This window comes from Hypanus sabinus, chromosome 5, assembly GCF_030144855.1.
Source record: "Hypanus sabinus isolate sHypSab1 chromosome 5, sHypSab1.hap1, whole genome shotgun sequence".
Taxonomy (NCBI): Eukaryota; Metazoa; Chordata; class Chondrichthyes; order Myliobatiformes; family Dasyatidae; genus Hypanus; species Hypanus sabinus.
The window spans coordinates 13,842,120-13,858,547 of NC_082710.1; the positions used below are offsets into that span (position 1 = coordinate 13,842,120).

At 43.7% G+C, this 16,428-nt stretch overlaps 1 protein-coding gene across 1 annotated transcript in view; it reads right to left on the reverse strand.

Annotated features, from left to right (window-relative positions):
• msh3 (mutS homolog 3 (E. coli)) overlaps window positions 1-16,428 on the reverse strand; it is a 258,875-nt gene that overhangs the window by 219,200 nt on the left and 23,247 nt on the right. Inside the window, exons 5-8 of the mRNA XM_059969397.1 lie at window positions 15,908-16,024; window positions 10,329-10,450; window positions 7,662-7,812; window positions 1,476-1,642 (exon numbers count right to left, since the gene is read on the reverse strand). Of these exons, the coding sequence (XP_059825380.1) occupies window positions 1,476-1,642; window positions 7,662-7,812; window positions 10,329-10,450; window positions 15,908-16,024 (557 nt within the window). The remainder of the gene's footprint in view (window positions 1-1,475; window positions 1,643-7,661; window positions 7,813-10,328; window positions 10,451-15,907; window positions 16,025-16,428) is intronic.

Genomic DNA, 16,428 nt, shown 5'->3' on the forward strand with positions numbered 1-16,428 from the left:
AGAGTTCAATTCCAACGCCATCTTTAAGGAGTTTGCACAATCTCTCTGTAACTACATGTTTCCCCTCTGGGTGCTCTGACTTCCTCCCGCAGCCAAAAAGACATACCAGTTCATAGGTTAATAGGACATTGTAAATTGCCCTGTTATTAGACTAGGATTAAATACGTGTGTTGCCAGGTGGCACAGGTCATTAGGTCAGAGGGTACCTCTAAACAAATAAATAAATAACACACTGCAGGCAGGAAAATAAAATTCTGAAGGACTCTTGAGGAGTGTTTGATGTCTCTGGGCCTGTACTCACCGAGATGTTCCAGTAGAATATGCAAGAACCTGACTGCAGGCAATTGCTCAAGCAACCCAACACTGTGAGGACGCACATGATAATTGCCAAGCCAATGACATACACTGGGTGCTGTTACTTACTTTAAAAGGAAAACAATTGTGCACCATTTTCTAACGTCAATATCCAATACTGTGCTGAATGTAGCCTCAAAAGGATACCAGAATCATATTATGATTTATTTTTCAGGTGTACAGTACATCAAAACATACACAATTTGCAAATTTATAGCAACACACACAAAATGCTGGAGGGACTCAGTAGGCCAGGCAGCGTCCTTGGAATAAAATACAATCGACATTTCAGGCTGAAACAGGTGAAACTGGGAGGGGGGAGGGGAGTTGATTGGTAAAAGAGATACAAGGCTGGAGAAGGGCAGTCCGATAGGAGGGAGGAGAGAGAGGCCATGGAAGAAAGAAAAGGTTAGAAGGAACACCAGAGGAAGGTGATGGGCAGGCAAGGAGATAAGGTGAGAGAGGGAAAATGGAATGGGGAATGGTGAAGGGGGGGGGTGGGGTGTGGAGATTTCCAGAAGTTCAAGAAGTCAATGTTCATGCCATCAGGTTGGGGGCTACCCAGACAGGAGGTGTTGTTCCTCCAACCAGAATGTGGGCTCATCAGGACCATAGACGAGGACATAGCTAGACATATTGGAATGGGAAGGAGAAGTGGAATTAAAATGGGTGGCCACTGGGAGATCCCGCTTTTTTAGAAGGAAAATTTATAGTAATTTTTTTATGTATTGCTGGTGATATTAAATCTGACTCTGAACAGATGCACAGTGAAATGCATCATTTGCATTAACAACCAACACACCCAAGGATGTACCGAGGGCAGCCCGCAAGTGTCACCACACACTCCGGCGCCAGGATTCAGAGCGGCCCAAACATACAACCACTCTCTGCTGAAGGGTCACAATGACCAGACGTCACCCACAACAATATTTTATGTCAACCTGTCAATCTCAGGCCATGCCATTCAGGGACTTGTGCTAATATTATTTTGTGACTGTGTGTGACTGTGTTTTGCAGCCTGGCCCCAAAGAAAAGATGTTTTGTTTAGCTGTATACACGTGTATCATTGAATGACAATAAACTTGAACTTGATTCTCTGAAGGCCCCGGGGCTTTACGCACCTTGAAGCCGTGACACTCGTCAGAAGCTTCTCCGTGTCCTCCGACAATTCCGGCGGGAGCAGAATTTCAACTGGCTGCAGACAGAGGATCCGGCTTTCCAGCTCCGACCGGGATTTACAATCACGAAAACAATCATAAAGCACGTCACCAGTGTTGGGCTGGACAGCCTGCCGAAATAAAACGGGGAAAGTCAAAATCAAAATAGGCCCTCACTCAATGTTAGTGTGTGAACTTTCCAAGATCCCAAAATAATTCTGTATTAAAAATGTCAATGTCTCTTTTTGCAAAAGTACGGATTAATCAAAATGGAGCCGATATCCTGATGATCTGAATAAATCACTGGTAGCAAGCGGTTCATTCAGACAGACGACAGAATTGGGATATTATTAGATTCGATTCAACTTTATTGCCATTGTGCCGAGTACAGATACAAAGCCAATGAAATGCAGTTAGCATCTAACCAGAAATGCAAAGAATAGTGTTATTTACAAAAGAACTGCGAATAAAAAGTGCTACAGCACACAAATATAAAAGTACTGGGACAGTACAATATAGGTGCAATACTGTGATGTGAGGTTCAGCAGGGTCACAGCCTCAGGGAAGAAGCTTTTCCTGTGGACACCGAGGAATTTGAAGCTTGATACATGCTCCACTATATCTCCCCTGATGTCGATGGGGACGCGAGTGTGGCTTCTAGCATGCCTGAAGTCCACAATGATCTCATTATTGTCATGTGTTCCAAGATATAGTGACAAAATTTGTCTTGTACACTGCTTATAGAAATCAAATCATTACACAGTGCACTGAGGCAATGTAAGACAATACAATAACAGAATTCTGCGTGCATACTTTGAAAATAAAACGAACCTCTGAACAGAATGCAGAATAAAGTGTAACAGCTACAGCCAAAGGGCAGTGCAGGTAGACAATAAGGTGTAAGGTCAAAACAAGGTAGATTGTGAGCTCAAACTGCAGATCCATTCAACAATCTTTCCAAACACAGTGAACCAAATCAAATCCAAAGTCAATCAATGTTAAGTCCTCCTCCTAATAATGAGAATGGGGAGAGAACTGTACACAGCTGTTCATAAACACAGAACAACCATAACCTGTGATGCATAAAAACAACAGAACCAACCTGAGAATTAAAGTCTACTGATGGGCCACAAGGGTGTACAGTTATAAAGCTGTGGTTACTGCCGTCTGCCCCTGTTGCAATGAGCGTTTCCTTCTCCGGGTTCTCCCTGTTGCAATTATACTGGAAGCAACGTCTGGAGTTCTGAATCTGAACTGCGGCAAGTGAGACCAAAATTCTATTCCAAGTGCAACGATTTAATCTGAATCCAAATCAGAATCATGTCGAACATCACTGTCATGAGACATGCTTTGCAGCAGCAGTACAGTGCATTTTTAATAAAACTATAAATTAGGAAAATAAATATATTCCTAAAATTATGTAAGAGAGATCAAAAATAGTGAGATGGTGTCAATGGGGTCATTGTCCATTCATAAGTCTGATGGGGGAAAGGGAAGAAGCTGTTCCTAGAACATTGAGTGAGTGTCTTCAGGCTCCTGTACTTCCTCCCTGGCGGTAGCGTAATGATGACTGATGACACTCGTTATTGTGTGTGATTCACAAACACCATCACTGAATTGTTGTATTGCATATGACGCAATGACATCAGTGTAAGGCGACTGCTTTTGTTTCTGGTCATAATGGATCTGCAGCTTTTGTTAAGCACATAAAGTAACTCCCACATAATTAAAATTCACAAAATCCTACAGTGGTAATGAGAAGAGGGTGATGGGTGTCCTTAATGATTACGTTTGTTTGCCCTAAGTTGCAATGATTTCCAGAACTTTGGATGTTCTAGAATACATGAAAGTGATTATTTGTGGGAAGTTTGCTGAGTTGATATAAAAATACTTCTAGTTATAGACTGATATCTGATTTGCAAATGTAAATTGTACTTGTAACATCTTGCAGGCTAATCGCTCTGTTACAAGGTGTGTTAGCTACTGTTTCTTAAGAGATAATTGATGAAACGGTTAGTAATAAGAAGAGAAGATGTCCTGAGTGAAGGGGGTTCTTAATGATGGACTCCACTTTTTGAAGGTAGCACCTTTTGAAGATTCAAGATTGTTTAATGTCATTTCCCGCACGGGAGTGTAAAGGAGAATGAAATAATTGTTATTTCGGATCAGATGCAACACAAAAAAAGACAAAGAACAAAATAATAGTAAAAAATACAATATCTATAAATACATAAGATAACTTATATACATAGATTGACTGTTTGTCCATAAAGTGACACTAGGCACAGGAGTGTCTGTATGTAACGTGGGTGACAGGAGATGATAAAGCAGTGATGGTGGGGGTGTGAAAGGCTGGGTTAGTGAGTGGAGGTGTTGATCAGCTTGGGGAAATGTTCATATGCTGGGGAGGTTAGTGCCCATGGTGGAACCAGCTGAGTTTACAACCCTCTGCAGCTTTTCCTGATCTTGTGCAGTGGCCTCCTCCATACCAGATGGCACAGCAACCAGTTAGAATGCTTCTCCACAATACCTCTGCAGAACTTTCCTAGAGTTTCTTGGCAAGAAACTAAATCTCCTCTACATCTGCCACGTTTTCAGAGACCATCAGCAGGAGGTCCAAAAGCGTAAAGTGCCACACCACCGCCAGGTTCAGGGACAGCGACTTCCCTTCAAACATGCGGTTCCTGAACCAACTGGCAGAGCCCATTGAGCTTAGCAACACCAGCCACTTTGCGCAAAAAACAGACATTTGTTTGCTCCAATTGTGTTATTTATTACAAAAATTGTGTACAATTTATGTTTAATTTATATTTTTCCTGCGACTTTTGTTTATCTGATGCTCTGTGCCAATGATGTTGCTGCAAATAGGTTTTTCATTGCACCTGCGCGTGCATGCACTTGTGCTGATAGCAATAAGCTCCATTTTGACTTATTTTCAATAATTACAAAGAGATTGGATTTTCTGACTGACTTAATTAATGATGCATAAAATTGACTTTGCTGGTATTTTCACCGATTACAACGGCATACTTGTTGCATGGCTCTGGGTTCCAGCAAAACAGGAAACCAAGACGGATTTGCTGTTTTAGCAATTGGAGAATCAGGTGTTGTCTTTTGCTGCCATCTTGTGGCTGCACAGCAAACATCACAAAAACTGAGCTCAGGTTAGAAGATGCTGGAGGAACTCAGCAAGTCGGGCAACATCTATGGAAAGGAATAAACAGTCAAAATTTTAGGCCAAGACCCTTCATCAGGACTGAAGAAGAGATTCCCAGCATCTTCAGAATCCCTTGTGTTTGACTTGGACGCCCAGAATATACAGTCGGCCCTCCTTATCCGCGGATCCCACATGCGCGGATTCAACCAACCGTGGATCGGGAAAATCCAGAAGTTCTCTCTCTCTCCAGCACTCGTTGTTTGAGCATGCACAGATGATTTTTTCTTGTTACTCTTCCCTAAACAATACAGTATAACAACTATTTACATAGCATTTACATTGTATTAGGTATTATAAGTAATCTAGAAATGACTTAAAAGTACAGGCAGCCCCCGGGTTATGAATGAGTTCCATTCCTGAGTCAGCCTTTAAGTCAGATTTGAGGTCAGAACAGGTACATCCGGTATTATTTAGCGCCAGTTAGTCAAACATTTGTCTTGGTATATAGTATATATTTTACCTTTCTATGCATATAAAACACTTAAGAAACATATGTATTTCAATAATTAAACCACTGCGTTGCTTAGTAATAATTGTAGCTTTCATCAGGGCAGGGCCTTTCACATGCTCCATTAAAATTGTTCCGATCGTTGACTGACTGTAGCCTAACGCTTTTCCAATGATTGATGGTGTTTCACCTCTTTCCAATTGCCTTATTACTTCCACCTTATCTTCAAACGCAATTGTGATTATTTTCATGAACAGAGACACTGCGGATTCAGAGCTGCGCCGGGTCCTAATGTCCACCGCACTCAGAATGTTAAATAAAGTCCAGGATTCCGCTGGGTCCTAAAGACCACCGTACTGATTCAGGTTAAATAAGGGACTTGAGCATCCATGTTTTTTGGTATCAGCAGGGGGTCTCAGAACTAATCCCCCACGGATAAGGAGGGCCGACTGTAGTTATTCTTGAGTTGTGATGAGATGGTAGTTATGTGCCCACATTGCAGGCCTGATTTTTTTTTTCCCCCTCAAGGGGGTGTTTTCTGTAAAGCTACAAACTTTGGTGAGATAACAGAAGGAGATTCCAGTGTGAATTCTGGAACTGTTTTCTCAGCAGTTGCAATAGTTGATGGAGAAACACACCAAACTCAGTTAAAAGAGTAATTCAGTTGGCTGCAGCACAGTCTAACAAAGGCATTACATGGATTCAGTCAAAGCAATAAGAAAGATCACTGATGGTTCTCTACAACGCACCCAAGTTCAAGAGCAGCACACTGTGCACGGTGGCACCGGAAGCTACAGTGACAACCTCGGGTGTGTTGGATGTTCGTGCAAATGTTGTATTTCACTGTACGTTTCAATGTGCATGGGGTAAGTACATCTGAATCTTGAGCAGGAAGTTGGATTTGGTTACTATCAGCAACAGAATCTCCACACGTCCCTTTCCACCGCAGGATCTAACTGGGCCAAGGTACACTGAATCTCCATAAGTGCCACGTTTTCCTTCTGTAGATTATTTTAAGAATCGGATAGCTTTAAAAACAGAGAAATGTGTCATTTGCATCAACAACCTACGCAGTCAAGGACGTGCTGAGGACAGGCGGCAAGTGCTGCCAAGCTTCCAGCACCAACATGGCATTCCCACAACTTACTAATCCCTACCCATGCATCCTTGGAATATGGGAGACAACCAGAGCACCTGGAGGAAAGCCACGCAGTCATGAGGAGAATACGTACAATCTCCTTACAGACAGCAGCAGGAATTGAACTCCAGTTGCTGATGCTGTAAACATAGAAACCAGGAGTAGGCCATTTGGCCTTTCAAGCCTGCACCGCCATTCAATATGATCATGGCTGATCATCCAACTCAGAACCCTGTACCTGCTTTCTCTCCATACCCCCTGATCCCTTTAGCCACAAGGGCCATATCTAACTCCCTCTTAAATGTAGCCAGTGAACCGGCCTCAACTGTTTCCTGTGGCAGAGAATTCCACAGATTCACCACTCTCTGTGTGAAAAAGTTTTTCCTCATCTCAGTCCTAAAAGGCTTCCCCTTTATCCTTAAACTGTGACCTGTCGTTCTGGACTTCCCCAACATCGGAAACAATCTTCCTGCATCTAGCCTGTCCAATCCCTTTAGAATTTTATACGTTTCAATAAGATCCCCCCTCAATCTTCTAAATTCCAGTGAGTACAAGCCTAGTCGATCCAGTCTTTCTTCATATGAAAGTCCTGCCATCCCAGGAATCAATCTGGTGAACCTTCTCTGTACTCCCTCTATAGCAAGAATGTCTTTCCTCAGATTAGGAGACCAAAACTGCACACAATATTCTAGGTGCGGTCTCACCAAGGCCTTGTACAACTGCAGCAGAACCTCCCTGCTCCTGTACTCAAATCCTTTTGCTATGAATGCCATCATCCCATTTGCCTTTTTCACCGTCTGCTGTACCTGCATGCCCACCTTCAATGACTGGTTTACAATGACATCCAGGTCTCGTTGCATCTCCCCTTTTCCTAATCGGCCACCGTTCAGATAATAATCTGTTTTCCTGTTCTTGCAACCAAAGTGGATAACCTCACATTTATCCACATTAAATTGCATCTGCCATGAATTTGCCCACTCACCTAACCTATCCAAGTCACTCTGCATCCTCTTAGCATCCTCCTCACAGCTAACACCACCGCCCAGCTTTGTGTCATCCGCAGACTTGGAGATGCTGCATTTAATTCCCTCGTCTAAATCATTAATATATATTGTAAAGCATTATGCTAACTGCTATGCTGCTGCAAAGTACCAGATGTAAAATCACAGAATTAAAAATAAATCTTAATCCATTTTCCCCACAAGCTTGTCCTGCAGACAGCAACCCTCACCATAAACAATAGACATATTTTGGATAAAGATCAACTTCTCAACAGATGTTCCACTTCTCTGGCGGGTATGCGTGTATTAGACGCGATTAATCTATTTGCTGTGCAGGGACACTTACCACAAATCCGATCTGAACTCCCTGCTTCTTACGGTCCTGTTTACTCCCCGCTTGTTCATAGATGCACATCAAGTAGTTGTTAGGAACGTCACCAGCTGCCTCTCCCACAGCACCCAACTCACCGTCCACGTCCGCATTCAACAAGGGATTAATATGTGACAATGATCAAGGACAAATTACTACATACCCAAGTAATTATATACCTGTCACTCCATCAGCGCGGTTAGCCCAGAAGATAAATTACAGTGATCTGGTTTTGGTCATTTGTTTCGGGGAGTGAGGGGAGTGTCTGCCTCAGACTGCATTGTGCCAGGGGAGTGGGGGCAGGTGGAGGGAGATGGGCTGGACAGCAGATCTCCATGTGAAATGCAGAGGAGGTACATTTCAATCAAAGGACCTGGAATCAAGAAGTGGAATTAAGTGAAAATATAGGATCAGCCAAGACTCATTGGCAAAGGAAATTTGAAGTATCCCATCATGATTCATTTATTGCCATTCTAGGAGCTCAGTTGGAGGCATAGCAGTGGGTCATGTGGAAAATGTTAACAGTGGAGAAATCCTTATGCTAGCACTCTGGAACCTCTGTGGAACAGATTCAAGGGATTTGAAATCAGGAAAGAGGCACTAAAGATCACCCCTAATTTTAAGGTGATTGTAGGCAAGTATAGATGGGGATGTCAGTGTTAAGTTTTTTTTAAAAAACAGAGGGTGATGGGAGCAAGAGCATAGTGTCAGGGGTGATGGTAGAGGGAGATACATTAGGGAGACTTAGACCCTCAGATGGATAGTCAAAATTGAAGGGTTATACGGGAGGGAGGGGGTAGATTGTTGGTTGGCACACTATTGTGGGCCGAAGGGCCTGTTCTGTTGTGTATTGTTCTCATTTATGTTCTTTCTAATTGAGTAATCTTACTTTACTTCAGGGGTTCCCAACCTTTTTTTTGTTCTATTGTAAATGGAAAATGCAATTTCACATAATCAATATAAAGCGTTACTTTTTTTGGGGATGTTATACCAGGACTGGTTAGACACAGTGAGTTGTAGACCTGAGAGATCAAGAGGGTGAAAGGTCATAGTTCCCTGGAGGTGACAACAGCCAGACAAGGTGGTGAACCACATTATTTTAGCTCAGTAAAACCTCTGTTAGACCACACTTGGGAGTTCTGTGTTCACATCAGGTCGCCTCATTATTGAAAGGATGTGGGAGCTTTTGAGAGGCTGCAAAGGAGACTTACCCAGGTGCTGCCTGGATTAGAGAGCATATTTTATGTGGAAAGGTTGAGCGAGCTAAGGATTTTCTCTCTGGGGTGAAACAGGACGATGGGTGTACAAGATGATAAGAGACATGGATCAAGCGGATAGCCAGAGACCTTCTCCAGGGTGGAAATATCTAATACAAGGGGGCATAATTCTAAGGTGATTGGAGGAAAGTATGGGGAGAAGTACGTGAGAATTTTCTTTATTTAATTGAGTGGTCAGAGTGTGGAACACACTGCCAGGGGTGGTGACACAGGCAGATATTTAGGGGCATTTAGAAAACTTTAGGGGCACATGGATAATAGAACAGTGGAGAGTTAGGTGGGAAGGAAGGGTTAAATTGATCATAGAATGGGTTAAAAGTTCAGCACAACATAGTGGGCTATAGAGCCCGTACTGTGATGTAATGTAATGTTCTATATTCTATGTAGATACATAGCAAGTTTTCATCTTTGAGCGGGGAACTGCGTACGAGAGTCTGCATGTCATGTTGGTGGCACCACACTTGCTTGTATTGTGTACGGTTCCAATCGCCTTACCATGCAACAGATGTGATCAAGCCAGAGAGGATGCAGAAAAGATTCACAAGGATATTGCCAGAACTGAAGGGCGTGAATTGCAAGGGAAGGCAAGATAAACTGCGTCTGTTTTCCCCAGGGGGATGGATGCGGACCTTAAAGTGGAGGTTGGTAGGTTCTTGATTAGTCAGAGTCTCAGAGGGAAGAAGGCAAGAGAACAGGGCTGAGGGGAAAAATTAGCCATGATCAAATGGTGGAGCAGACACAATGTGCTGAATGGCCTAACTCAGCTTCTATGTCTTATGGCTTTATAGAGATGTAAAAATCACAAGAGTTATAAACAAGGTGAATGGTCATAGTCTTTCATTGATTATTGTTAGTATTCTATTATAGATTTGAGTATGCTCGCAAGAAAATTTACTTTGAACTTGCTCCCAGATCCCTAAGAAGGGAGAATCTAAAACTACAGGAGATCGGTTTAAGGTGAGATGGGAAAAATTTAAAAGGGACCAGAGGGGCAAGTTTTCCCTCACAAAGGATGGTGTGTTTATGGAATGAGCTGGTAGAGCAAATAGTGGATGCTGATTTAATTATCATATTTCAAAGAGATTTGGACAGGTACACAAATAGGAAAGGTTTAGAGGGATATGGGTCAAACTGGACTGGGTCAGGTAGGCACGTTGCCTATCATAGATGAGTTCAGCCAAAAAGCCTGTTTCTCTGCTGTACACCTCCACAGGTCGCTTACTGATTTGATGTTGGACTTCTGTACCCTTATTACTTAGCTTTTATGTTCAAACCTCCTAAACTAGAAATTCCCATGCCAGGTCAGTCCAAACAGCCCAGAATCGAGAGGAAACCAGCAAGGCACGGAGCTGGTGGGAATGAAAGGATATCTTCTCCGATGAGCGTAGACTTGGTGTAGAGAGCAGTCAGCTTGCGAGTGAAAAGGCTGCCTTTGTTCTCGCCAACAGCTTTGAGAGCAGCAGTCTCGGTCTGTTTCACAACTCCTACCTGTAAGATACAGAGCCATCAGATTACACGTTCTGTACATTACCTTTACCACAAAGTAGCACCAGCCCTCATCTACCACCCTCCATCAAGACACTTTAAACGCCGTAAAACACATATGATGCGGGGTACATCATAAATATATGCTGATATTCATGTATTTATGCACATTTTATTCTAAACCCATATTTTATCCTCCAACTTATCATTATATAATTCTGGAAAGCACAACAAGGCTATTACAACAAGAAGTCACACCATCTTAAAAGCTTCCTGCCCCAGGCAGTTACTCTAATCAATCATCCTAGTGCGCCCCACAATCCCCTCCTCGATCTACTACCCCCTGCACCGTACGCACTTTAAACCACTCTTTATAATGCTGCTTACATTGTGAATACATGCTGGGACTTATGCACACTTTATTCCATATCTGTACATTAGTTTAATATAATTCTTTAGCATTGTTGTATGCTGTTTTTTGTAGCATGTCACAGCCTGACCAACACACCACTGTGAGTCCCTAATACATGTAAAAGTATATGGCCAAGAAAGCTGTTCCTTGATCTCAATGCATTTCTTACACCAAATCTTGCAGCGTAACTGAGTATCGAGGCTAAACTATGATGATGAATATAAATGCAGTGGATTTTGGTCAATTGGTCCATCGGCTAATTGGGGAAACACAAACAAGACATTGGAGGAACTCTGCAGGCCAGGCAGCATCTATGGAAGAGTAAACAGTCGACATTTTGGGCCAAGACCCTCCAGCATCTTGTGCGTGTTGCTTGGATTTCCAGCATCAGCAGATTTTCTCTTGTTTGTGGTTGATTGGGGCAGCTACTTATTTGGGCCAACTTAAAGAACAAGCACTAATCAAGAAAATATCCGGGATTACCGTTGTTTATTCGGGACCAGACACCGCTGCTGAACAGTTTCCAACTAGCATCAGTCATCGGGCACTTATGTGGCCATTGGACACTACACTGTGCTTCGAGCAGACAGTTTTTAAAAGGCATCAGTTGTGTGTGTTTGTGTTCAAAACACAGTGATTTTTGGCACTGACAGTTGTCAAGAAATAAGCAAATCAGAACTGTTTTGCTCACTGCAGTTTCAAGCATTCAAGCTTGGAGGATGCTAGAAACAGCCACAAGTGAAAATGAAATGATTTCACCGCTTCAACACGTTAGGAACTGCAAAGAATTTGACGGAATCAACAATCATCTTGAATATCAAGCAGTGGTAAATCAAGGCAACTGGACTTGCTGTGTTGTCTAGAAGACATTTCACTGCTCATCCAAGAGGCTTCTTCAGTTCTGATCCACAGTGGTTTGTTTTCCATCTTATAAATTCTGTGAGTTGTTCAAAGGTTTAGCTATCACATGAGGGTCGTTAAAGAGTCGTAGAGGTACTGAGAGGGTCATTAGTCTTATCCTTGAATGAATGAAGGTGAGAACTGTAATGGTGATGTCAGGGTAGGGATGTCAGGACAACATTGTAATTAGCTCACACACAAAATGCTGGTGGAACACAGCAAGCCAGGCAGCACCTACAGGGAGAAGCACAGTTGATGTTTCGGGCCGAGACCCTTCATCAGGACTAACTGTGAGGAAAGATAGTTCAGTTAGTCCTGACGAAGGGTCTCGGCCCGAAACGTCGACAGTGCTTCTTCCTACAGATGCTGCCTGGCCTGCTGTGTTCCACCAGCATTTTGTGTGTGTTGCTTGAATTTCCAGCATCTGCAGATTTCCTCGTGTTTGCATTGTAATTAACTGATGGATGGGGTCGTACCTCACCCCCTCCGTTCAGGGAGGCTTCAAGTGTTGCCACACATTCCAGTGCTCACACACACACACACACACCCCCTCCCCCCCCCCCCCCCCGCCCAAGTATGAAACTCTTCGCACCAGAAACAGTTTGGTCTCATTTCTGGAAAAACACAACACATCCAGAAATGACAAACATGAGGAAATCTGCAAATACTGTAAATCTAAAGGAACACACACAGAACGCTACAGGAACGCAGCAGGTCAGGCAGCGTCTATGGAAAAGAGTATAGTCGAAGTTTCGGGCTGAGACCCTTCAGCAGGACTGGAAAGGAAGGTGGAAGATGCCAGAATACTGTGCTGTAGTGTTCTATGGTTCTATTCCAATACTTGGAGGTACAGCATGAGACAGGCCCCTCCTGCATAGCCCAGCAGCCCATCTATTTGATGATGATAGCTAGTTCTTCATTTGCAAAAATCAGGAGGGAAAATCAGGGAGGGGAAAGAGGTCTAGCTAAAAGGTGATAGGCAAAGCGAGTTGGGTGGGAAAGGCCACGGGGCTGGAGAAGGAAGAATCTAATAGGAGAGGAGAGTGTGGACCATAGGAGAAAGGGAAGCAGTTAGGGGAAAGTGATAGGCAGGTGAGAAGAAGTGAAAGGTCAGAGTTGGGAATAGAGGTGGGGTGGGGGGGGGGGGGGGGGGGGTTGGATTTGCTCACTGGAATCCAGAATAGTTATCACCACATTTTAGTCACGCAACTGCATTCAAGCACATAATGCAAAAACAAATAGCAATCTTATTTCCTGTCAAATGCTTACTTAAACTGTCCATCTGTATCAGCACTTTCTTTAAAACAGGCTGCACATTTCAACAAGTATAAACACATGAGATTCTGCAGATGCTGGTGGAACTCAGCAAGTCAGGCAGCATCTACAGAGGGGAATAAACTGACTCTAAAGTCCCGATAAAGGGTCTTGGCGTGAAATGTCAACTGTTCATTCTCCTCCATAAATGCTGCCTCACCTGCTCCTCCAGTATTTTGTGTGTTTCTCTCTGGACTTTCAACAACTGCAGAATCTCTTGTGCAAAACAGTGAGGAACTGTTCGTGGGCAGTTCAGAAACCTGACTATGTCAATGAGCACTCTGATTAATCATTAAAGCACCATATTAACATTTCAATAATTTAAAAGCTCCGGTTACTGGCACTGGGAAATATTTTATACAAATAGTGACCTGCGTTTAAATAAACTCTACTGGCCTCTACAGTGAATCAGCTTGCTTATAGAATCATAGAACCTACAGCACATCACAGGGCCTTCGGCCCACAATGCTGGGCCGACCACGTAACCTACTCTACAAAATGCTTAGGATTTCACTACCGCAGAGTCCTCTACTTTTCTAAGCTCCTGTACCTATCTAAGAGTCTCTTAAAAGACCCTATTGTATCCGCCTCTACCCCTGTGCCTGGCAGTGTATTCCATGCACCCACCACCCTCTATGTGAAAAACTTACCCCTGACATCCCCTCAGTACCTATTTCCAAGCACCTTAAAAACCTTGCCCTCTCACGTTAGCCATTTCAGCCCTGGGAAAAAGCCTCTGGCTATCCAGATGATCAATTTTATACACCTCTATCAGGTCACCTCTCATCCTCCATCTCTCCAAGGAGAAAAGGCCAAGTTCACTCGACCTACTCTCACAAGGCATGCTCTCCAACCCAGGCAACACCCTTGTAAATCAAACATCAGATATATTAATCATTTCAAAGCCACTTTAGACTGGGGGGAAAATCCAGGGTCAAGCAGAAGGGGAAAGCAGGAATGGAAAAACCTGCAATGGTACGGAACAGGCTTGGGCAAAAGGCACATTAGTACCGCCACCAGTCAGGGGGACCGAGCGGGCAGGGTCTTGGGCTTCTCCTACCTGAAAGGACTTGCAAATTGACAGACACGGGGAAGGATGTTGGCAGAGGAATGGGTTCCCATGGGACAGGGGTAAAGGGAGGGGCAGGCTAGACAGCATTATGGAGGTTGAACAAGGTGATCTTGAAGCAGAACGGGACACAAGATAGGAGGGGGCAATAATGACGGGGGGGGGGAGTGAGAAGGAACCTCAGGATTACTCAGCTCAGCAGATAAAAAAAAAAGTATTGCGTCGAAGCATTTGTGAGTGCAAATGGTGACAAGTGCCAAAGCAAATGGCAGCTGGGCACTTCCCGTACTCCCCAAACTCACCCCGTTCTCCCTGCCGAAGAAATTACACTGGATATTTCAGCTCAGAAACCATTCTTACTTTCTTACTAGTACATCAAGGTTGAAAAACTGCAGATGTTGGAAATGAGAAATGAAACTTGAAAATACTGTAAACATTGAACACCTGTGGAGATCAAAGGTCCTGGATCGGAAACATTCACCACAGATACCACTCAACTATGCCTTCTTGCTAATGTTAAATACAATATCAATATTAAACAGGTTAGCACTTTGGATGTCACCTAATCAAATTAGGCATTACTTCCCTCGTGATACGAAAGCATTTGCACTTCAATCTCAATCCCCTTCACCTCTCACATTGAGGGCCCACTGCACACACAAGTATTTGACTACCAAAAATAAATAAACCATTTATAACCTGCACATATTTTAGGAGTGACAATCGTTCAGTAAATTTGAACAACATAAACCCCTGCTTTCTCCATCTCTTGTACCAACTCGCAGACACTTCTTCACTAAGAAACGGTTTTTCAAGTTCTACCAGCCTCCTTCTCCAGATGCAGTGTCTGAAGCAGGATGTCAAGCTGAAATGTGAACAATTGAGTGCCCGTGGAGAGGAAAATAACAGGTGCTTCTGATCTAAGGTCCTGGATCTGAAACATTAACTGTTTCTCTTTTCATAGATACCCAATGCTTCCAGCATCTGGCACATTTCAATGCACAGCTGATCAATGAATTGGAAGGTGAACCTGAACGGGGACCTCAATCATTTTATTTTTATTTCTTATCTCACCCTCTCAGTAGTGTCCCACTACCCATGATACCAAAGTCAGTAAGAGATAGGGGAAATTACACTCGAGCTGAATTGAGGGACATGAGTCCTAAGCCCTCATACCAAGGAGGAAGGATTTAAGGGAGTTGTGCCTCAGATTCCCATTTCCTCAACACACGAGATTCTGCAGACGCTGGAAACCTTGAGCAATTCACACACAATGCTGGAGCAACTCAGCAAGTCAGACAGCATCTTGGCTGGCACATCGTGGGCCGAAGAGCCTGCGCTGTGCTGTTGGAGGGAAATAAACAGAAAGCATATCAGGCCAAGACCTTTCAACAGGACTCCCAAGTCTCCTGATGACGGGTCTTGGCCCGAAACCTTGGCTGTCTATTCCTCTCCATTGATGATGCCTGGCCTGTTGAGCCCTCTATCATTTGTGTGCGTTACTCAGTTCTACCCCCTTTAGTGTGCTGTTTGAGGGAGACCCAAAGTGTGGCCTCAGAGGACATCTAGTTCCAAAGAGTAGCAGCACGTGTCAACATTGCTCCTACTAATCCTGCCCCATTCCTAAAACTATTCCTGCAAGCTTGGTGCAACCAAACAGCCAGAGGCTCGGGCAGCTTCACCCATCTCTGCTCTTCCAACGGGTGAAGACTGCAGAATCCCTCCACCCTTTCCTGTAAAAGGGAACAAGATTGATACCGCTTACCTTGTATCCCTTAGCAACCAGGCGCCTCACGTGGACAAAGAGCCGGTGCACTGGGATGCTGGCCGTCATGAAGTTATGGTCTGGGTGGCAGTAAATATTCAGCTCTCGAGCTGCAATCTGCAAAGGCAAGAAGTCACTACATTAAAACCTGATCCACCACTCTCCATGGAACAGACTGTCATAAGGAAAGCTCGAAGTAACACCCGGAGGTGCACTAATTCGATAACCACATTGCCTTTACCAACCCTTCAGTTTATTTCCTTTCCAAAGCATTAACACTGTCTTTCTACACGTTTTTCATTTGGCACAAGACCCTCTATCTTCCTACAAGGCATTGATTAGACTGCACCTGGAATATTGAGAGAGGTTTCGGGTCCCTAATCTAAGAAAGGATGTGCTGGTGTTGGAAAAGGTCCAGAGGAGCTTCAAGGGAATGTTTCCGAGAATGAAAGGGTTAATATACGAAGAGGGCCTCGAGGGCTCACTGAAGCTTAGAAGAATAACAGGGAACCTTATTGAAA